This window comes from Salminus brasiliensis, chromosome 3 (assembly GCF_030463535.1).
Source record: "Salminus brasiliensis chromosome 3, fSalBra1.hap2, whole genome shotgun sequence".
Lineage (NCBI taxonomy): Eukaryota > Metazoa > Chordata > Actinopteri > Characiformes > Bryconidae > Salminus > Salminus brasiliensis.
In genome coordinates, this window is record NC_132880.1 from 3,110,183 (window position 1) to 3,132,932 (window position 22,750).

Here is a 22,750-nt window from a genome sequence, read left to right on the forward strand (position 1 = left end):
TCAGCTTTCCCACCTTTGACAACTATTTTTTTTTTTTTACAAAAGAGCCACAAAGATTTTATTAGCACTATAGCTGAATCAAACTGTAAAAAATAATAATTTCACAAAGAAAAGAAAACATATCATTACTGCTTTTTTTTATTGACCTTTTTTCCCAAGGGGCTACATATAAAAATAGAAGACTTTTTACTAGGAGAAAAATCAGCCGAAAAAAATCTACTGATTTTTAAAGCTTGAACATGGCCGATGAAACTACAGATTTTTACACCATCGTAACAAAACAGCAACGTTTGAGGACGATGAAGGTATTTGCTAAATTTGGTGAATCCACAGTGTCTCTCTGGATAACTGCATGGTAGGGGGGCTCATTGCGGTCTCCAGTGAAACCATATAACTGTCCATGTCTGTACTACTGATCTGATTACTGTCAATAAACCATGGTCAGATTCAAGTGAATCTATCAATCAATTGAATTCAATTGCAATTGATTATTTTGGGTTCTGCAGTAATCACAGAAAAACACACCCACAAATGTTTCATTTTAGAAGGTCTCTCATGTGCGCTTGTGTTTATCCTATAAAGATAATGTTATATATTTAAAGATGATATTTTTGATGTTATCTCCAACAGCGACAGTTTCCTAACTTTATCTTTTAATCTTTTACAGTTATGTCCAAGAGTTGGTGATGCCTAACTGCCTTTCAAGGTCAGGATCTGTTCTGGGTTACAAAGGGCAAAACCCTTAGATCCGTCCTCACTATGATCAACACCTACATCAAAGTAGTGCTGCCCCCAGAGAAGAAGGCTTCTCTGCCCGAGGGGGCACTTTTCACACTCAGCTCTGCTATTGTGGACGCCGTGCTGAAGCAGGTGAGACTCTTCACTGATCAGCCGGAATTTTCCCTCCAAAACTGGTGGGTTTCTACTTTATTAATGAGAAACACATAAGAAGACCAATCAGGATAGAGCATCTTTGAGGCAGCTCTATTCACTGAACCAAGCTGGAGATCATGTGAAGGTGATGTCTCTGAACCCTGAAGACAACCCATGATATGAAGAGCTCTGGTCATGACCGTCCTCCTGCTGAAAGTAAGGACATCACTCAGCACCTTCTGCACATCACTGTGACCAGGATGCACAACTTCCTGAAGGTGTGTAGGAGAGCGCCTAACTCCAGACCCAGCCGTCACCTCTGGATCCGATCCAAATGGATCCTCAGGACCATGATCGTGGGCATGAGGGACGTGCTACCAAAGTACAACATCAGTGACCCAAAAGGACGGATGCTCTGGAGTCTGCTGAGTTGGGGAGCCTTGATAGAGGTCCGGGGAGCTACAGACGGGTGGGGAGTTATTTGGCAGCACCAAATTGGGAGAGAAAAAAACAACAACAAATATATAGAGCTGATATCATAACTGTTTGAAAATAATAGTTTATATAAAAATTCGAATTTTTAATAGAAAAAAATCAGCTGAATTATCAACACGCCATGGGGTAATTGTTATGACCTGGAAGACTAGCTTTTCAGTCTCCTCGACCATTACAGGCTAGTTTAGACCATCTACATTTTTCAGCAGGGTAAATCAAAATTACACAAAATACCCTCTCAGATTAAAATACTTTTCATATTTGGTGAAAATTAACACTATAAAGGCAAAGTCTAACTAATGTGTTCTGAGATCTGAGCAAATTACTTGGAGGACAACCCCCCCTCCCCCTGCAAACATTATCCCCACAAACCTCTGCCCTGTAAATATTTAATAACATCTAACACACACACACACACACACACACACACACACACACACACACACACACACACACCTCCACATATCCATCTACCCATCTACCCTACAGCAGATTTACAGATGTACTTCACCCATTTAAACACTAGGTGTCAGTAACGCGCAGCAGTAGGAGTTGTTTAGCTTCGTTTTGGCCATTGCAGCGTTTTCTGCCCAGAGGTTCGCCTATTTTGCTTCAACTTGACAACATAAAGCAACAGTATTGCTCCTTAATGCAGTTTTGACTCTTTTTCCCGCATGTGATTATAAAAAATACAGAAAATGTGTAGTAAACGCTGGAACGATTCGATACGTTCTGCGCATGCGCACACGCTCTCTCTCGCTCCCTTTCCCTACGTACGTGTGACGTATGTTACGCGTGGGAAATCCCGTTTGTTTACGGAAGTCTCTGAGCGGAGAGATTCTCAGTGCTTTTTCTGGCCTTTTTAATAATAATAACACTGATTTATTCATTTACCTTTTTTAATTTATACCAAGGCACCGCGATTCACACGGATGCAGCTCTGTAATTCTGGTAAACTGTGAAAATAAGGCTGTGACAGAAAGTAAGGCTGGGGCTGAATGGCCGGCGAGGTGGAGGTGGTTGAGTTCAGGGTTCCGGTCGAAAATAACAAAACGATTTTTATCTGGGACATTCATGCATCCTTTACAGAAGCTTTTATTTATGTAAGTAGCCGGACTCTGCTCCTGAAATGTGATGGTAAAGGTTGGATTAACCCCATTGTTTCCACCTCGCTTCCAGCACAGCACTCAATACAAGCGGAGGGCCAGCTGAGCCTGGTGGGGTTTCCAAACAGTCACGTGTATCATATTTTAGACCTCTGCAACATCAGTGTGATCATAAAATAATCGTAGGATATGATAACTTATCTTAAATAAGAAAAAAAATGCATTTATAATTACATAAATAATAAAATCACATGATCACCTGGTGGGTTAACCGTACACTGCTTGCACCAGAAAAATGCACATATTTCTAAAAGTATAAAACCTTAAATATTACTTAAGTAAACTTTTAAAAGTAACTTTAAAATCCAGTTTTGGGTCCAGTGTAGTCGGGTTGAGCGAGCATCACTCTGAGCCCTCTCCACCAGTTAGCTTGAAGATGCTTTAAGGAGACTGGGCCCTGAGCTACACTTGGGTTGAAGTAGATGCAGTAGTAGCTACCTTAGTAGGTGTTTATAGGTCCACTACAATTCAATTAATGTAGGATTTATTCAATTAAAATTGTATATTGTTCTTATTATCATAAGGACTCTTTTTTTTTTAATTTCATTCATGTGTGAATGGCCATCAGGCTTGCTCTGTCTATCTTTCTATCTATCTGAAAGTATTCCATTTGAAAAGCATGATAAAAGTACTTACTTTTATATAAGCTTTAATATAAAACAAAAAGCTGTGGATTAATTATTTTACTTCAATAACCAAGTTCTGTGAAATTGTGGTTCTGAACGTGAACAGCTAACTCAGTCATCATGTGTCTGCAGCCACACAGATCTCCTTAACAGATGCTTGTCATCAAAATAAATTAAAAACTGCTAAAACTAAAAGTAATAAAGTACTTTTTATATATTTTTTAATTTAAAAGTAATCAAATTTGACTTACTCGAGAACTATAGATTGAATACTATATTTAAAGCAAATATTTAAATAGTACACCGACTTTCTACTACCAAAAACTTATTTTCAGGACTACAGGACTGAACCTAAATGTAGGCTTGATTTCATGGTAGCTTTGACTATTAGGCAAGTTCAGCAAAAATCCTTTGTTAAATATCAATATTTTAGCCCATTCCGTCTAAATTAGTGACCAACTAGCGCTAAATGTATTTAATACTAATTAACAGGATGTTTAGATCTAAAATTGCTATAATAGCCACAGGATTAAACAGGGGTTCATCCAAGCTAATTGTGCATGTGATCTAGACGCAATAAGCACTAGTTTACAAAAATGACATTTTTTGCTCAGATAAAGTTCATATGACCAAAGTATGGCATTTAATCCAAATGTTGACTTTCTCTGTGTTCACCAGGAGGCCCTGTGGAAGGTGTACTCAGCTTTTGGAGCACTCTACCTAGTGAAGGTGTGTCCCAATGCTGCAGTGGCCACCCCAGGCTTCTATGCAATTGTCAAGTTTTACTCCTCTGCTCATGCATCCAAAGCCCTGAAAGCTACAGACAGACAGTGTCTCTTCCAGAACTCTCCCCTCAAAGTAAGCTCCACCATTTATTAGTTGTGTGTGTGTGAGAGGTCAGCAAAGGCTCTCCTAGAGGAAGCCCAGTATTCTCAGTTCCCAGTTTATCTAATTCGTAAATCAGGTGAGCTGCTGGGGTCACCAGTGGTTACAGTGTATTCTTCTAACTTCTAGCCAACACCACCATATTCTTCCTTTTCCACTTTCCAGGTGAAACTCAGCACGAAACAGACCCCAAACTTCCTCTTTAGAGGTCAATCTCTCAGTTTTGCTAAATGCCAGGACTTGGCCAATCACTACCTGGGCTTCAACGGCTGGTCCACTCGCATTGTCACTGTACGTACATTAATTTCCATTTTAAAGAAATACATTTTTATAAATATGTGTCTTATATGTATATTTTTACTGGAGAATTCCATTTGTCTCATTATGGAATGCTTCTTTAAGGCTTTGCATATTCAGGTTGATGATTGCAAAGAAAATGTAGCAGATTCTTCAGATTCTCTGAAAATCAGAGGCAGAAACAGGGTTTTTATACCATTTCAGCTTCAATAGGACGACTTGTCTTCTAATTGAGGCTTATTTTCTTCCCTCTCCACCTCCAGCTGAAGGACATCTCAAAATGCGCCGATGCTGGCTGGAGCTTGGATGCAGGCAGTCAAGGAGAGCTGCTGAAATACGGCTGTGTTGTGGAGCTGACTTTCCCACAGTACGGAGTGACATGTCGTGGAGTTGGTGTCGCTGAGGATGTTGTAGACCTGGAGAAAGGTGAAGTAGAAAATAAGAATAATGTGACGAAACGGTCACTATTTTGCTTGTAACAGCTTATTTTTTTTATATAAAAATAGAAATTATTAAACCCCCTTTTGCAAATAATGTTTTTAAGAAACGAACCAATCAAACAACACTAATTTAAATATCTTAACACAACTAATAGAACAAAAAGCACCCTTCTGCCAATATGACCCAGACACCAGCTTCTGGCAGCGTTTCTGAGCAATCTTACCCCATTCCTTACAGGCAGTGGCCTCCAGTTCACTAATACCACCTTCTTCAAATCCTACTCATGATTTTCTGTGGTGTTCAAGTCAGGCAGCTGTGACGACCACTCCAGAATCTTTCAGGACTTCTTCTGGAACCAGTTCTTCTGAATACCTCGAAGTCCACCAAGGCTTGGTTTCAGAAGAAGTCCTGGAAGATTCTGGAGTGGCCATCACAGTCGCCTGACTTTAAAACCACTGAGGATCTCGGGACTTGTGGTGGGAGCGGCTGCAGCAGCGAACCCAGGAATATTGGAGCTGGACTGAACTGGAGGCCACTGCTAATGAGGAATGGTTTAGGATGCTGGTGTATCACATTTGCAGCAGGTCAGAACAGCAGAATTGTGCTTTACTAAGTATTAAAGACACTTGTTATTGAGGCGGTTGAACAATTTTGAGACTGTGGTTGGGGGCATATTGTGTTGAATTTGGTTTATTGCAAACAGCTGAAATCTACTAAATCTGCTTTGCAATGGGAGTTGAATAATATAAATAAATAAATAAATCCCCCCATGTGCAATTAAGAGTCTTTTGCTGTAAATAATATTGTTTATTGCTTTTTTAATTCTTATTTATATTGTGTATATAGTGTAAATTATTTATCTAAATTTTTGTAACTGAGTGCTTGCTATCCCTTTCTGCTGTTACACTGGGAATTTCCCCATTGCGGGACTAATAAAGGACTATCTTATCTTATCTTATCTTATAAATATATATTTATATATAAATATAAATATAAATATATATATATATATATATATATATATATATATATATATATATATATATATATAATCAGTGTTCCTCCAAGGGATTGAGGGATTTGTGTGTTTTATCCTCTACATGTAACATTTTGGTCTGTTTTGTATATGTTTTCAGGTCAAGAGGAAAAACTCTGGAAAAGGGGGAAGCTAATGAAATGGGCCAGAAACAAGGCAGTAGTTGGAGCCTTTGAGAAAGTGCTTCTGGTCGTTTTTGGTACATATCACAATGACATTCATAGAAGTTTCATTCACAGTGTATATTTAAACATATTAAGTAATGTGTTAAGTGGTATTTAGTGGTTGTTGAAGTTGAAGCAACTTGTTGTTGCTTCCAAAGAATGTTTTCGGAAGTCCTTCAGCACACAAATGAGTGCTGTGAAAAAGGGAAAAGGACAGTGTGTTGGGAAACCCCACAGGATAAAATGACCTTTACATCATGTTACTTTTGCGTGGGGAATCCCGTGAGCATAAAATTACCTGTACATAACTTTATATAATTTTACATGGCCATATTCTGGCATAACTCTGTATTATTTAGTGTTACTCTGGACAGTTAAAGTAATGGTTTATCAAAAAAAAAGGGTTTCTTTAAAGCCTGCTGAATTTTCTACAGGCAGTGGAAAAGTAGCAGTGGAATGTAGATTTAATCAAGAGGAAGTTCTACCAGATGACAATGTTGAGGGAGCCATCCAGGTAAATGCATATTTTTAGGAATTTTGTGAAATACGATTTTATGGAATTTATTGCACATTATTACATACATTCGTAGCACACATTTAATAACCCAAACTCAAACTAATGTTTTATAATCCTATTTATTCCATTTTTTATAGCCCATTATTTAACACAAACTTTGTATCTTTTTTATGGTTGGATAATAAGAGTCTTTTCTCTGTGTATGTCTCTCTCAGGTGAATGACATCTCATGGACCGATTTTGAAGCTGATGTTGGGGAAGAGGAAGATTTGCCGTGGGATTTCACTGTGGATCTCTCCCATTAGCTTTCACTGGCCGTATTCCCGGTTGTTCTTAAGGTGCTTAAGGTCAAAGTTGCACTCCTTTAGGAACAGCACTATGGACCAAATTTAAACCTCTGTAGCTGGACATCCAGTATAGTTAATTCATTTAAATTTCCATCCAGAATATTTGAGATGTTTTGAGGTGGTCTCCTTTCAGACAGATGTTTAAAAAACCCCAGTAACAGCGAGAAAATCCCCAAATGTGCTGCACATTTTAGTAAACTGATCAGAACAGCTCACTGTTTCTGATAATGACCAGCAGATGTCAATCTTCACCATTGTGTTACTGACATTGTATCTCTTCTGGAGTGAAGTAAGGTGCTTTTTCATCTTCTTTCATATATATATATATATATATATATATATATATATATATATATATATATATATATTTGTAAGTTTAAAATAAAGCAAGTCGAAGTTTCACCTGATAAAGACCATATTTAATGAGTGCTGCCTGTTTTTTTCTCTCCTCTTCCTTCAGAGGTAGACAATATGTCCAAATGTTTGTGGACACTCTTTATAATGAATGCATTTGGCCCTTAAGTCGCACCCATAGCTGACGCAGATGTGCACACACACAGAGCTTGTCTAGTCCCTGTAGAGAAAAATTGTGCTTTACTATAACTGCCAATAGATTAATAGGAGACTCTGGAGTCTCATGAATCTACTGGCACCATGCCTAATGCCAGGCGTGGTCTAGAGGGGTGTAAAGCCCTGCAGAATTGAGCTGTTGAGCTGTGGAGGAACTGTGTTCTCTGCTATGACAGATGATGGTGCTCCATCCAATGCTTTTGGCATTTTGAGTTGGGAAGTTGGGGGATCATCAACCAACATCCTGACTTCACTAACAGTCTTCACTGCAATCAAGTCCTCCCAGCATATCAGAAGAATCAGTGAATAAACGGGTGTCCCAATACTTTTTTCCCTGTAGTGTCTATAGGTTGCACCTAGTTTTGAGCTGTATTTAAATAGTAGTTTAAATAAAGAGTATTATTGTGTACATTATATGTGTTCTTCTAACTGTTCTTTTACCCAACATCTCAATAACTAGATAAGAGCAGTCTGTGTGGCATATTGTTGGCAAGTTAATTGTAATTGTATTGTTTTGGATGACTGCTAGTCTAATAACGGAGTGTTCATGGGGAATTCCTGAGGTGCTGATTTACCTGTACCTGTTAATGACAATGTGTCTGTGTTTATCAGTGAGGCATGTGTGTGTGTGTGTGTGTGTTCTAGTGATGAAGAATGACTAATGAACATTTGTGAGTGAGCAAGTGAATCATGAATCAGAGTCTACTGACATCCCGATTTACCCTGCGGGTGTTTTAAGAGTAGAGCACGGTTTATACACAGGTGTGTCTATGAATGTGTGTGTGTGTGTTTGTGAGAGTGAGAGTATGACACTCTAGGCTGCCAGTCACTCTTTGAATTAAGAGAACATGTGGTTATGTGCTCTCTCTCTCTCTCTCTCTCTCTCATTCTCTCACTCTCTCGGTCAGTTTCATGCATACTTCTTTAATCCAACTTGCTCTGTCTCTTCTATCACTTTCATATGAAAGTAAGTGGTCTCGGCCGAACACCTGACCTGAAGGGGAAGTAAAATTACCGCTGTAGCCACCAACCTGTTAGTGCCACGTGCATCGCCATCAAGCTCTCTCACAAACAGAACACTGCATGTCTAAACCTAGCATTGGTGAAAGCTTGTAGACACCCTTTATCCAACGTTACTTCTAAAAATGAAGGGGACGAATGGAATGGGGCAAAAAGTCATCTGGCCAATTTTCTCGTATTTTCCCTGACTGCATGTAATGGGACAATGGGGTTGTTGTCCAGCTCTTACTACCTTTAGAGCTATAAGATGGATGTAACTGGCAACTCCCAATCTGATTGCATTGGTGCATCTTCTCAAGAACATTCTTCTCATTCTACTGGCAAAGCTTTCCTATGGAGATTATAGACTGATCTGCCGTAACATTAGCACCACTGACACTGGTTTCAAAAAGGTTTCAAAAATAAAACGCTTATAAAGCCCACAGTGCTTTATAAGACCCACTACACTCTACAAAATAAAGGTGCTGCAAAAGGTTCTTTGAGCGATGCCATAGAAGAACCCTCTTTTGGTTCCATAATGAAGCATGTGATCTTTAAATTGATCAAGAACCTTTGGTCAAGAGAGTTTTTTGGGCCTTTTAAAGGTTTAAAGGTTCTTCACACTCCCTCATCTCAAACGGTTGGGTTCTTTATGGACCAAAAATGGTTCTTCTATGGCAACACATCATAGAACCATTTGTAGCACCTTTATTTTGAAGAGTGTAGGCCCTAGCAAACGTCAGGGGTTTCGTTGGCAAATGCCCAAAGTAAGGTGAGATATAGCAATGGCGGGTTGAGATAACTACACAAAGCAGTAAAGAGGCCCAATGAAACTATCTGGTGTGCCCTGACCATGGGTCTGATAAGCATAGGGCTGGAAAACTGTTGATGCTGCTTGAGCAGAGGGAGGGACACAAAGGCCTAGTGATCTGGGCTTGAGAAGAACAAGTTTGGCTGATTGGCTTATAAGACACTCTTTGGTGTGTTATCAGTGGTCTATCCTGTGTCTTTGATTACCTTCACAAACTGTTATTCATAAAGTCATCCTTGAAATGAGATAGAGGTGTTACCTAATTGTCCTAGGAAACTGTATAAATTGTGAGGCTGTGAAGTCATTGTATGGTACATTCATCAGAAGACAGAGAGACTCTTCCAGAACTGTCTTCAATAAAGCTGAACCAGTGCTTCTCCTGCACCAAAACTTCTTCACTATCAATAACTAATACTTTACTATCAATTGTTACCCCATTTTCTACCCAATTTGGAAGCTCAATTAACCAATGTACATTTGTGTGAATTGCCCCTATCACTAGCAATGTCATCAACATTAGGAGGGTCTACGTCTACGTCCCCTCAGGCTAATGACCTGGGATTCTAACCAGTGATCCTTAGATCATAGTGGCAGCACCGTAGACTGGTGGACCACTCAGAACCTTGCGATTTTTTAAAGTATATTTGTTATATTTATTATAAATAATGCTGAAGCAAATAGACGATTAGTCCCAACAAGTGCAGAACTAAGGAAGCAAACACCAGACAGAATATTTTGGCTGCTGGACTTCTTTTGAGATAAGGTGTAAATGTACTAGTTAATTTAGATTTTCTTGCTGAATCACTCTGCTCTTTTTTATTGGGGCACCACTGACAGCTGAAGTCATCTACGGTCTTCATCCACGGTGGGATCTGTCACGGGGTGGGATCTACATATTAGTCAGCAGGTGAACCGTCAGTTCTTAAGGATTATGTGTTGGAGCAGGAAAATGCTAGATAACTAGACAATTGGCTCAGATATTACTGGACATCTTCAGTTTACCGGTCTTTTAGAGTCCATGCCTTGAAAGGTACAGGGGCGACAGGCAAGTGTATTGATCTACCATAACATCTCCATAAAACCGCCTCCCTAATGTCCCCAGAACAACTCTGAATCTTCGAGCTGTGGCCTGAATGTGACCTGTGGTACACTATACGCATAAAAGTGTTGGGACATCTGCTCTTTCCACAGCCAACATGCTGTGGAAAGTGGGCTCGGTGGCTTCCTGAAAGGGCCTTATTATTGCTGCCCATATGGGGCCACTGTTTAACGCTGCTTGGTCCCGTCACTGACCCTGGTGTGCATCGATATCCTGATCAGGCTACCTATACACCTAGGTCATTGTTTCTTCTAAAATCAAAGGTATTAAAAAGAGCTTCTCCTGCTTTGGTTGGAGTAACTGCCTCACTAAGAGCATTAGTCAGATCAGGATGTTGGATGATCACCACCCTACCTTATCCCCACCTCATCCTAAAAGTATTGGATGGAGCTCCATGAAACATTTTCACTGCTCCACAGCTCAATGGTAAGCCCCTCTAGTCCTCACCTGGCATTAGGCATTATGGTGCCAATAGGTTCTAGTTTATCTGCTCCAGGGCGTCCTATTCTATTGGCAGTACTCAGCTGTTTGTGTGCATTAGCACATGTGTGTCAGCAATGGGTGCAACTTAAAGCAGCTCAATACAATCATTAAAAGGGGTGTCCAAAAACATTTGGACATATAATGTACCTGGCAGACAAGACTCCATTCTCTCTCTCTCTCTCTCTCTCTCTCTCTCTCTCTCTCCCTCCCTCTCGCTCTCTCTCTCTCTCTCTCTCCCTCTCTCTCTCTCTCTCTCTCTCTCTCTCTCTCTCCCTCTCTCTTTCTCTCCCTCTCTCTGTCTCTCTCTCTCTCTTTCTCTCTCTCTCTCTCTCTCTCTCTCTCTCTTTCTCTCTGTTGGTTTCATGCATAGTGTTTTTTTTTAACCCATCCAACTTGCTCTGTCTGTTCTATCACTTTCATGTGAAAGTGGCGGTCTCAACCTAACACCTGACCTCAAGGGAAAATCAAAAGATTAAATCGTACATCTTCATCAAAGTGTGCTGATGAATTTCAGTAAATACCCAGGTATCAATATTCTTTCCAATGTGCAAATATACATTTTTAACACAAGACAAACAACCCTTCCAAAAAAGAATGCAAATAAACGTATACAGGATGCCACATGGCCTGGAATATCTGGAAAAACATAGGCCATATGGCCAGAAGAATCTGGAAAAACAGGACATTTAAATGCCACATGACCTGGATAATCTAAAAAAACTGGAAAATTAGAGGCCACATGACCTGGACAACCTGAAAATTAGAACCCTTTTGCTAAAAATGTCCTGAAAATACCAAACGAGCCTCTTTAGCCATTGATGCCTTATTTATCAAAGTTTGTAATGCTGTCCTGTTATGTGGATAGATACACCACCACCATGTTTGACAGTGTTTAATGCTTATAAATTGATGCATACATCACATTAGAGTCACATTAATTATATTACATGTTTTTAGCATTGATGAACACTGTGGATAAGATTTGCGTATAGTGCTAGTTGTTGAATAGTACATTCAGTAACAATTCGTGTAAAACCAGTTGATACCAAGAGACGTTTATTATGCCTGTTGTGTAAATTATTTCAGGTATAGAATTCATGGAAAATGTTTATTTTTTATATAAAAAGGAGTGGGAGCCCTGCTTTAGCTTGGTCTAGACAGGAATGATCCAGTCTGTAATTTGCTGATTTTTCAGACAAATACAAATACAAGCATCTGTCGGAAAAACGTCTGTGACTAAAAAAGAGCTCTTATTGTCGGCCCACCAGGCCCGAGGTATTCTGAGAGGTGATGTTTTGATTTAGAGGAGCATTAGCTATTAGCCCTGAGGGGTAAACCAAAACTCAGGTGACTCAACCACTGTTACTCATGCATGCCAAGTTCTTTGCCTTGGAATCCATTTATTTTATTATATAAGGAGGTGGGTGTGTTGTGTTTTTGTGTACGGTTGGCTCCTGGTAAGCCCATAATATCCAGGAGATTTAATCAGAGTTCACCTAGATTAACAGTTTTAACTCTGAAGGTAGCATGTGACACAGTCTTATGACCCTGCATGAACCTACATGAACCTAAATGAGCTGAATTTACTGATAGGAGTGTGACAATGTTTGTGTTTAAGGTGCACCCATTGCTGACACAGATGTGCAAATGCTCACACACAGCTTGTCCCTGTAGAGAAGAAGTACTGCCAATAGAATAGGACTCTCTGGAGCAGATAAACATAACCTTTTTGGCAACATAGTGTCTAATGCCAGATGTGGGCTAGAGGGTTATAAAGCCCCTCAAGAACTGAGCTGTGGAGCAGTGGAACTGTGTTCTCTGTGTGGTGGCGATCATCCAAATTTCTGACCTATGCTATTATTGCTGTAGTAAATCAGGTCCTCACAGCGATGTTCCTCCAGAATCTAGTGAAGAGCCTTCTTCCCTGGACAGTAGAGACAGTTACTCCAACAAAAGCAGGATCAGCTCTTTTTAATACCTTTGATTTAAGAAGAAACAGTAAATGAGCATTATGAGTATTGTGAGAAATTGTTTGAACAGAATTGTAACATTAGAATTTAATATAGGTTAATGAAACTCCTATGTTCTTTTTTAATGGTGAGTTTGATCTTTTCTTAATGTGTAGCTAACTGTATGTCCTTCTTTAGATGAGATAAGATACTTTTATTGTCATTGCACAGTGTACAACGAAATTGAGAAGCAATCCAACAGTGCTTACACGTACTATATGTAAAAATATAAATACATGATACATTTTAAAGAGTAAAAAATATGTATATATATATATATATAAACAAAAAGTAAAAATAAAAGCAGAAGTTCTATACATATACACTCAATTATTACACATTAATACACAAATAATTTAAAAAATGTATAAGAATAAGACAAACATTTTATTACGGGAAATGCTAGTGAGGTAGCAATGAGGTATTCCACATGTCCGGAGTCATTTAAAGAAAATATTGCACTGATTATATTGCACAGTCTATCTAAAAACAGTAGTGCTGTCATGATAATGAAGTGTTGTTCAATCACATTTTAATAAAACCTTTAAAAAAAATGAACAACACACAGATCAAACAGATCAACAGAGTTATTACACACTAACCAGCTGTAACATGAAAATCACCTTCCTAATATTGTGTATGTTACCATTGTGCCATCCAAACAGCTCTGGCTTGTCAAGGCATGGGCTCCACTAGACCTCTGATGGCTTCCTGTGGTATCTTGCACCACGATATTAGCAGCAGATCCTTTAAGTCCTGTCAGTTATGAGTAAGGTCTCGGCTGGCTTCAATGATCCCTGGGCGCCCGTTACTCTGTCACTGGGTCACCAGTTGTCTTTTCTTGGAGCACTTTTGGTAGGTATTGACCACTGCATACTGGGAACACCGGACAAGACTTGCCTGACGATTTGGAGATGTTCATCATTTGAGTCAGAGAGATCATTCAACTTGGGCTACAAATGTGTTGATTCCTTTTCTGATTCAGGAAATAAATCTTGAGACAAAGGCTATTACAAAAGTTACAAAAGCTACAGGGATCTCAACAGGCTTTAATGGTAGTCTTGAATGAGTATTGCTCATAATGAATGACTCATCGAGACACCTTAACTTAAGTTTGCGAGGTGTTCTCTGTCTCGGATCATTTATCCTCAGGAGAAGATGAAGCATGGCTCACCAGCGTTTCATCTGGCTGAGCACACTTCTGTGCATGGCACAGGTCTACTCCATGCCCACAAAGTGCGAGCTCCAGCGGAGACTCGTAGAGACTTGTCACCATCTCCTGGAGAGCATGGTAAGCTAAGGTTTAGTTTGATTTGGCTGTATTGGGTTACAAGCTTTGTGTTGCAACAGTTCTTTTTTATTTATTCAGGGGGGTGCATTTCCTTTTCGGTGCTTTAAGGACTATGTATTGGTCCCATTTCCCAAAGATGCGTTTGAGTCCAGCAAGCAAGAGGTAAAGTTTAGCTATTTACTGTTTACACTGGTTTACATTCTTACTACATTCTTACTCTATCCAGTGCTGCAAGGCTTGCCTGCATAATGGCTGCATAATTACATTGCTTTTATAGGCCTATTACCCGCTAATGGAATCTAATGAAATCTGATTAAACTCAATTTTATTCACAGCTTGAAAGATTCATCTATTAGGAGGACCATGTATATCTATGTAGAAGCTGGGGATATATTTATGTGTAGGCTGCATTTCATGCTTGACAGAGCTAAATGTCCAACACTGAACAATCACGGTGTCAAATTGACACATACAATGCTGAGTGAATTCGTAAGGTGTGTCAATCTAAGTAAACCATGTGTGGAAATCCAACTGGGCCCAAAAGAAACATTTTCGGAGCATCAGCATTATTTACCATCAGAGTTTTTGCTGTGCTGTTCCCACACTGGTACCGAGAGCGGTAAACATTTTGCTAGTGTAATGAACTGCAGGATTTGGTTGGGAATATACAGACTAGTTGTTACTGCATGAATAGGTACAACAGATAAGTCCAAACAAGTCCCCAGCATCATTTCTGTCAGAATGGTGCCAGAATTGCCTTTCCTGGTAAGAAAGTTCTGCAAGCCATGCATTATTTTTCTGTGTCTACTTGTCTGTATCTCTGTCTGATCTATTTCTGGATGTGTTATATTATATCATTTGCTCTTTTTGAAACATGCAACAGAAACATATAGGTCATTCATGATTATTAATTATGCGTCATGTTGTTGTTATTGATGATGTTACTGTAACCTTCACTATTATTTCTACAAAACAGACCATTGCAATGGAGAAGTCTATTTACATAACGCTCGAGTACATCGACTCCATGTTGAACAATGATGGACTCCCTGACCAGTGGACTGCCCAGGAGGAACTGGACTATTTTCAACACATCGTGTTTCGCCTGATTGAGGAGAACAAATGCGTAAGGATGTTTGTTCTCCAACAACACTTTTGTCTGTTGTCTCAGACCAAGGGCGGGGAACTCCAGTTCTGGAGGGCCTGATTCCTGCTCAAACACACCTGATTCAACTTAGCTGTTAATAGCCAGGTTTGGCAGGTGTGTTCAAACAGGGGAATCAGCTAACTCTGCTGGACTCCGTCCCTCAGTTCCCCATCCCTACCCTAGGCCCTTATTCATCACAGTTGTACATCGTTGAAATATCATTGTAGACTGAGTACATATACTTCACTGACAGTAAGCTCTCATATACATTTCACCATGGTCTCAGACCTTAATTAGCTTGTTCGGACTGTGGCTTGTTTAAAGTAATTTTTAGGAAAGGCCAGGTGATGCACATTTCAAAGCTTTCTGATACTATGACTCCTCAAATTGTGCCCCAACAATCAGCAGCTATCCAACTGCCTAGTACTCTAAATATTAGAATAATCTACCCACAAGCAAATGAAGCCTATAAAAAGACATTAAAGCACAGCTGGTAGTTGTTTCCTTAGTAGATAATGTAATTAAGAAAGTTGAGGTCTGAAAGACCACCAAAACAGTCTAAGAGAACTGAATTTCGGATTTAACCCCTATTTGATTGCAAAAGACCTTCAGGAAGATTTAGCAGACTCTGAAATGGTGGCGCACTTTTCTACTTTACAGTTATCACCATTTAAGTACCCAGTGTAGTCGAAGGTACATATGACCTTCTACTATAATAATATCTGTGTCTTAAAAAAATAATCATACTATTAAATAATAATATTTCACAGTATTTTCTGTCCAGTTTTATTGCTTCCTCCTCTTCAAACTTTGCCAAGAAGAAAACAAATCACCAAATCACAAATCACCCTACTCATGGTCTAAGTTCTGGCCCAAAATCATCTGCTGTCTTTATCTGTCCTTCACAACTTTAATAAATAAGGGCCAGTATTTCCAATGTTTACACTGACTAAGATGTATCCTACTGCAGAATGTTTTAACTGCAGTGCAGTTAACTACTGATATTTCTTAACTACTTCTGTTTTTGTTCCACAATTTCAGGTCATGAGCAAAACGCAGGACTCTCTGGATGACTTCCTTAACCGAGAAGCCTCCCTCAGAGCATACTTTCAGAAAATAACAGCTGTTTTAATAGAAAAGGTAGGTTATATATGAAGCTTTAGCCACTTTTATTTACTTGGTGGAGGACAGTCTTGCTAACTGGCATTTGTCCCCTCAGGACTTCCAGTACTGCGCTTGGGAGTTTGCAAGGATCAAAATTTTGCGTGCCCTACAGTTTATACTGAATGATGGCTACAGGACAACATAGGAAATTGGGTGCCTCTATGCATAATGATTGCCATGATTTATTAATGTTTGAATATTTATTTATTTATAATGTTTTTCCTACATTTGTAATAAAATAAAATAAAACAACAACACCTTTGCCTTTTTTAAACATAAACTTTATGGATAAAAGTATTGGGACACAGATCATTCAATATTTCTTTCTAAATCAAGGGTATTTAAAAAAAAGAGGTTTTCCTGCCTTTGTTGGAGTAACTGTCTTTACTGTCCAAAGACGAAGGCTTTCTACAAGATGTTGGAGAAGCACTGCTGTGAGGAATCAACATGTAGCTCTTGCCACATTGAAAGTTCATTGTGTCAAGACTAGATTTATTTGTCAGGAAACACCTAGACAAAGACCAGGACTTCTAAAACAATATGCTTTGGATTAAAATCTTCTGGATCAGGAGGTCTGGATCAGTGACAAGCTGTGCTAGAAGGCAGTAATCTCAAGACATGTCTTCTGATGCTGTTGTGTGTTTGGATCAGCCAGAACCACATTTTAAAATTATAATAGTCTGGTGGTGCTGCTATGCCGGGTATCTTTTTCAGGACAGAAAAATACCAATCCAAATGTGCATTGTCGTGCTGCAGTAGAAAGTACTAGAACCTTTTTTATACAACATACATGCCTTTTTAGTTTTAGGTTATTCTTACTATTATTACAACTGTTTTGAAGACAGACAGACATCCATCCCTGATGGAGAACGACGGCATTCCACAGTACTGGGATTCTGAAAAGCTGGAGAACTTTGAGAGCCTCGTTTATCAACAAATCTAAAGTTTTAACTGTGAGAGTAGGAGAACATCATAAATGATATATAGAGTTCTGGGCAGGAGGTAAATAAGAAATGGAGGAAAAAGGCACATTTTTAGTAATTAATTCCCAAACTTTCACTTCACACCAGTTTATCTGAAGTTTCTTTACCCCGTTAAACCGTTAGGAAATGATTCTATTTTTACATCATATTAAACTATTCATATGAAATGAATTGCGGTTGGTGGTTTACTCGCAGGCATCAGTGAATCTACTTCGGTTTCTATTGGCTCATTCTTAAGAAGCAGGGAAATACCACAATCAAAATAGAAAGCTGCGCCTGAGATTTCGCAATCAGTATCGTAATAATGACGCAATTACTACACATTTCACACTGCAAAAAATATGCATTTTACTGTATTATACAATGTCTTAAAAAACTCTACGTCGATTTAAATTCTGAATGAGAATAAAACAAGTCTACATTTCCAAGTGTTTTACACTAATGTGTTCATGAAGCTTCCAAAATAAGAAAAATATGTCAGCAGAAGGAGTAAAGTACAGAATTCAATCATGCTAAAATCAACATTCAGACAGAATATAGGATCTTCAGATACACACTGATATCATATCAATATCATTATATTGATATTCATATCAATATATTTTCTTACCCAGAGGTATTCATACGTATTGAGGGTTTAAACCACAAACCTGCATAAACAATAAAAAGAGGCAGGCTGGTGCCACTCATCATTCTTACTGGTTCAGTGGAGGAACGAGTTCATTTACTACTTCTCCATCATCTCCAACATCTCCTGCTTCAGCAATGGATGCACTGAAGGTCTTAAGCATCGTCGTCCTTGTGGTGCTGCAAGATGCTGATTGATGCTGATGTTGCTGTGGAAGTGTAAATCTGTGTGTAGGAGCTTCATGGAGGAGAGGATGAATGAACGAATGCATGAATGAATGAATCCACTGAATCACAATCAGTAGACCACATCAGTATCTACACCATAAAAACATCAGTTCACTCTTTATAGGTTGAGGGAGATACATCCCAGAATGCAATGGGAAGCAGCTCAGCAAATGGTCTGAAGTCCTATTTTGAGAAGCTGGAGGAAGAACTGAAAAGCAAGGTGAGTTCAGTTCATACACTTCATGATTATCTATCAACAATATCAAAAGTGAAGGTCAATATCATCGTTGACATGAAGATTAATACAGGAATGTTGATTTGATTTCTGTAAAGGAATTGAGCGAGTGCTCCTGGGAAATGGTGAGAGATGAGGTGCAACACGTCCTGATTAAGTTCCAGACTTTTCTCCAGAGCAGAAAGTAGAAACATCTCCTCAACAGCTTCCCTCACGACATTTCCTGTTGTTTCTCAGGATTAAAAATTTTTATTTATTTATTTATTAACGTAAATATTTATTTATTTAATTAATTATTTAAATATTTGTACTTGTTATTTATTTAAAGCATTTTCAATTGATCTTTCATTTTTTAACGTTTTGATAAAATCGTTATGTCATGTATAATTGAGGAGCTGATCTCTTGATATTTCAGTGTCTTTCAAATATTGACCTAATAATTAAAAAAAACGCCATTGTCATTAGTTATGTGCTGCACTTTTTGGACGCATAACATAAACAATACATGTTAAACAAAGGTCAGTTTAAATACAGTGACATCACTATATAATACGTGTAAAAACAGTAAATACTGTAATCTGTTTAAACAATGAAGGCAGGGTGTCCAGATGAAAAAAAGAACAGGAAGGTTAGGCAAAGAAAGTTATTTATATATTGTTACTGCATGAAGCTATGCATTTTTTTTTTTATCTACTATTATTTAAGCCTTCATTTTAATTTTTTTGATTCAGTGTTGATTGTAAGAGTGGGAAATGCTTAAGTATATGATTGTTGGAACATTTGTACTTTGTCTTTACCCATTATTAAAATTGAACAATAAAAATCCCTGAATAATTCAAATTTAATTCAATTGCATTTAAAAGGAGAAATTAAAATGGAACAAAGTGATTCAAACAAAGTAGAAACATCTCCTCAACAGCTTCCCTCACGACATTTCCTGTTGTTTCTCAGGATTAAAAATGTTTATTTATTTATTTATTAACGTAAATATTTATTTATTTATTTAAATAATTATTTTAATATTTGTACTTGTTATTTATTTAAAGCATTTTTAATTGATTTTTAATTTTTTAACGTTTTAATAAAATCGTTGTGTCATGTATAATTGAGGAGCTGATCTCTTGATATTTCAGTGTCTTTCAAATATTGACCTAATAATTAAAAAAAAAACGCCATTGTCATTAGTTATGTGCTGCAATTTTTGGACGCATAACATAAACAATACATATTAAACAAAGGTCAGTTTAAATACAGTGACATCACTATATAAAACGTGTAAAAACAGTAAATACTGTAATCTTTTTATAACTGACTTCCTGTTCAGGTGGGTAGATATAGATAGATAGATAGATAGATAGAAAGTTAGATAGATAGATAGATAGATAGATAGATAGATAGATAGAGAGATAGACAGATAGATAGATAGATAGATAGATAGATAGATAGATAGATAGATAGATAGATAGATAGATAGATAAATAGATAGATAGAAGAAGGAACCAGCAGTGGAAACGGAAATATGATGCAAAAAGGTAAATGGCCGAATTGAAGGGGTTTCTGCTCTAATTGCTATTTTCACTTATAAAACGTGCTTTTCGTTTTTCAAACACACATAGATCCACACTACAAAAGCCACAGCATGGGCATCACAATCAATAGACCTTCTGAAGATCCTCCTATCAGTCCTGAACGTAGGTAGCTCCTGCGGTTATCATTAGAGTTCAGGTTCTTGCTGATAATATAGCTCATATTTAACCCCACTGTGATCTCTTCTCTCCCATCTCCAGTCCGGTTTCATGATGGCATTCCAGTGTTTGTTTTGGGTCAGCACTCTTCTCTGCACTGCCCAGGTCTGGTCAATGCCCATAAAATGTCAGCTTCAGCGGAGGCTCGTGGAAACAACCCACAACCTGCTCGAGACAATGGTATGTAGACATTTAGAAGTGCTCACGGGAGACTGATGCAACATCTCACACAGTTTAAATGTGATAGTGTCCTCAATTGTGGTCAATTAGTTATTGACCCTCTTTCTCCTCTGACAGGCTGGTCCATTTCCTTCCCAATGTTTGGACGACAGATTTGAAATAAGTTTGCCCACCTGGGCTCTGCAGTCCAACGACTCTAAACAGGTGAGTTCTTCCTGCTCAGGTCTTTTACTCATGTTTGAATGGTACTCTGCAAAGGCACATCTTTAGGTTTTAGGAGCAATTTGATAGACAGGTCGTATTTGTGATGCATTGCAGGATGTGGGGCTCACAAAGGCCGTGTACAAGACCCTAATGGACGTGAGCTCCCTGATGGAGAACGACGGCATTCCACAGTACTGGGATTCTGAAAAGCTGGAGAACTTTGAGAGCCTCGTTTATCGACAAATCAACGAGAACAAATGTGTAAGAACATTCACTGCCCTGTTCAAAGTGTGTGAAATGAAGTTGTGTGTTGGATGAAAGTCGGACTGTATTGAGTTAAATGTAAGCTGTTGTTGCAGAATTTGGTCGTGGATGAAGATGGCTTTCCTGCGAGAGACGCTGCTCTTACACACTATTTTCAGAAACTCGCAGCACTTTTGAAGGAGAAGGTTTGAGCTCTTTCTAACGCTGAAGAAAATGTTCTGATCCACAAATGAATGATGTGTGTATTTCTCTATAAATGAGACTGAGGTTATTTGTGTGTGTCTTTTCTTCGCAGGAGTTCAGTGTGTGTGCGTGGGAAAGAGTTCGTCATGAACTTCTGCGCGCTCTACAGATCATTCTGGTGGAGAATTCCAACATCTGGTCAACATCAGTCTAACCTGTGGACAGAAATGATTTTTAATACCATGCTTAGAACAGACGTTTTTTTACAAAGATAATTGTGTGTTATTTATTTATTTATTTATTTATTTATTTATGTGTTTATTTATGCATATTTGTTCTCCAATGTTCTATTTGACATAATAAAAAGCGATTTCATTTCAACTCTGTGTTCTGAGTGTGTTTTAACAACTTATCTAAAACATATCATAGAAACATCTTTATACTTACACATAAAACTTAGTCCTTAGATAAACATCAGATTCAAGCTGTAGTCATTGGATTTAGCTCTTTAATGTCTCTAACCACGCATGTCCTTCTACAATTCAGACACTTAGATAGCTCAATCACTCTGAAGTAAAAATATGGAAAAACAAAGCACATCTCCATAGATTCTGGGTGGCACATCTGTCTAACTGCACAACAACCAAGAAATTATAAGATCAGTTCTAACTGTAAGAAGAAGAGAACATCACAATGCAGATTTTTAAAGATCTGTGCAGGAGGGAAAAATCTGTCATTTTTATTACTTTAAATACGTTTTATTAATACTTGATTCATTTATATAATAAGTAAATATATTATTAAGTAAATTTATTATTTTGAACTGAAACCAATTAAATATTTTGAAATTAATTAAGTTTTAATTATGTGTTGATTAATTGAAATCAATTATTTAGCTGAATAATGGGCCTAAACAAGAAGGTGTGTTATGGTTTTTGTGTGTTTCACACAAATGAAGGCAGGGTGTCCAGATGAAAAAAAGAACAGGAAGGTTAGGTAAAGAAAGTTATTTATATATTGTTACTGCATGAAGCTATGCATTTTTTTTTATTTATCTACTATTATTTAAGCCTTCATTTTAATTTTGTGATTCAGTGTTGATTGTAAGAGTGGGAAATGCTTAAGTATATGTTTGTTGGAACAATTGTACTTTGTTTTTAACCATTATAAAAATCCCTGAATAATTCCAATTTAATTCAATTGCATTTAAAAGGAGAAATTAAAATGGAACAAAGTGATTCATTACAGTTTTAAAATGTCAAATTCCTGGAGAATTTAAAAGCTTTTGATTTTATTTTTTTCTATTAAGGCACTGACTGAACCATCCATGTGAAATGTATTCTCCCTAAAATATGCTAATATATATTCATGTAGGGACCACTTCCACACATTTGTCAGACATTACGAAAAATTGAAGAGTTGTACTTTATTAGTTAAAGCATATACTGTAAATAGAAACCTCTGTAACTGCATTTTTGCTCCATGTTTTCACATTTAACCGAGTAAAAGTTTCAGTTCCCAAACTTTCACTTCACACCAGTTTATCTGAAGTTTCTTTACCCCGTTAAACCGTTAGGAAATGATTCTATTTTTGCAACATCATATTCAACTATTCAAATGAAATGAATTGCGGTTGGTGCTTTATTCGCAGGCATCAGTGAATCTACTTCGGTTTCTATTG

General features: G+C 38.0%; 3 protein-coding genes across 3 annotated transcripts; all 3 read left to right on the forward strand.

Moving 5' to 3' along the window:
* Nucleotides 1-2,157: 2,157 nt before the first annotated feature.
* On the forward strand, nt 2,158-7,811 carry rdm1 (RAD52 motif containing 1). Its single transcript, XM_072674554.1, has 7 exons — nt 2,158-2,471; nt 3,839-4,018; nt 4,211-4,336; nt 4,606-4,768; nt 5,920-6,018; nt 6,418-6,497; nt 6,716-7,811. The coding sequence occupies exons 1-7, from the start codon at nt 2,367-2,369 to the stop codon at nt 6,803-6,805; spliced, it is 843 nt and encodes a 280-aa protein (XP_072530655.1). The 5' UTR covers nt 2,158-2,366; the 3' UTR covers nt 6,806-7,811.
* Nucleotides 7,812-13,983: 6,172 nt separating this feature from the next.
* Nucleotides 13,984-16,565, forward strand: ifnphi3 (interferon phi 3). Its single transcript, XM_072674400.1, has 5 exons — nt 13,984-14,109; nt 14,188-14,271; nt 15,086-15,235; nt 16,298-16,396; nt 16,476-16,565. The coding sequence occupies exons 1-5, from the start codon at nt 13,984-13,986 to the stop codon at nt 16,563-16,565; spliced, it is 549 nt and encodes a 182-aa protein (XP_072530501.1).
* A 1,844-nt stretch (nt 16,566-18,409) lies between these two features.
* LOC140551031 (interferon alpha-1-like) lies at nt 18,410-21,283 on the forward strand. The gene is made up of 6 exons (XM_072674401.1): nt 18,410-18,478; nt 20,281-20,418; nt 20,536-20,622; nt 20,737-20,883; nt 20,970-21,071; nt 21,182-21,283. The coding sequence occupies exons 1-6, from the start codon at nt 18,410-18,412 to the stop codon at nt 21,281-21,283; spliced, it is 645 nt and encodes a 214-aa protein (XP_072530502.1).
* Nucleotides 21,284-22,750: the final 1,467 nt, after the last annotated feature.

What these genes read in the sequence shown, in the direction of transcription:
- rdm1 (XM_072674554.1), top strand. Translation starts at nt 2,367, where the DNA reads ATGGCCGGCGAGGTGGAGGTGGTTGAGTTCAGGGTTCCGGTCGAAAAT. An exon ending in GGTCCACTCGCATTGTCACT is followed by an intron (nt 4,337 to 4,605) that starts GTACGTACATTA and finishes CTCCACCTCCAG; the next exon opens with CTGAAGGACATCTCAAAATG. An exon ending in TGTTGTAGACCTGGAGAAAG is followed by an intron (nt 4,769 to 5,919) that starts GTGAAGTAGAAA and finishes ATATGTTTTCAG; the next exon opens with GTCAAGAGGAAAAACTCTGG.
- ifnphi3 (XM_072674400.1), top strand. Translation starts at nt 13,984, where the DNA reads ATGGCTCACCAGCGTTTCATCTGGCTGAGCACACTTCTGTGCATGGCA. An exon ending in TGATTGAGGAGAACAAATGC is followed by an intron (nt 15,236 to 16,297) that starts GTAAGGATGTTT and finishes CCACAATTTCAG; the next exon opens with GTCATGAGCAAAACGCAGGA. An exon ending in CAGCTGTTTTAATAGAAAAG is followed by an intron (nt 16,397 to 16,475) that starts GTAGGTTATATA and finishes TTGTCCCCTCAG; the next exon opens with GACTTCCAGTACTGCGCTTG.
- LOC140551031 (XM_072674401.1), top strand. Translation starts at nt 18,410, where the DNA reads ATGGGAAGCAGCTCAGCAAATGGTCTGAAGTCCTATTTTGAGAAGCTG. An exon ending in ACAACCTGCTCGAGACAATG is followed by an intron (nt 20,419 to 20,535) that starts GTATGTAGACAT and finishes CTCCTCTGACAG; the next exon opens with GCTGGTCCATTTCCTTCCCA. An exon ending in AGTCCAACGACTCTAAACAG is followed by an intron (nt 20,623 to 20,736) that starts GTGAGTTCTTCC and finishes GATGCATTGCAG; the next exon opens with GATGTGGGGCTCACAAAGGC.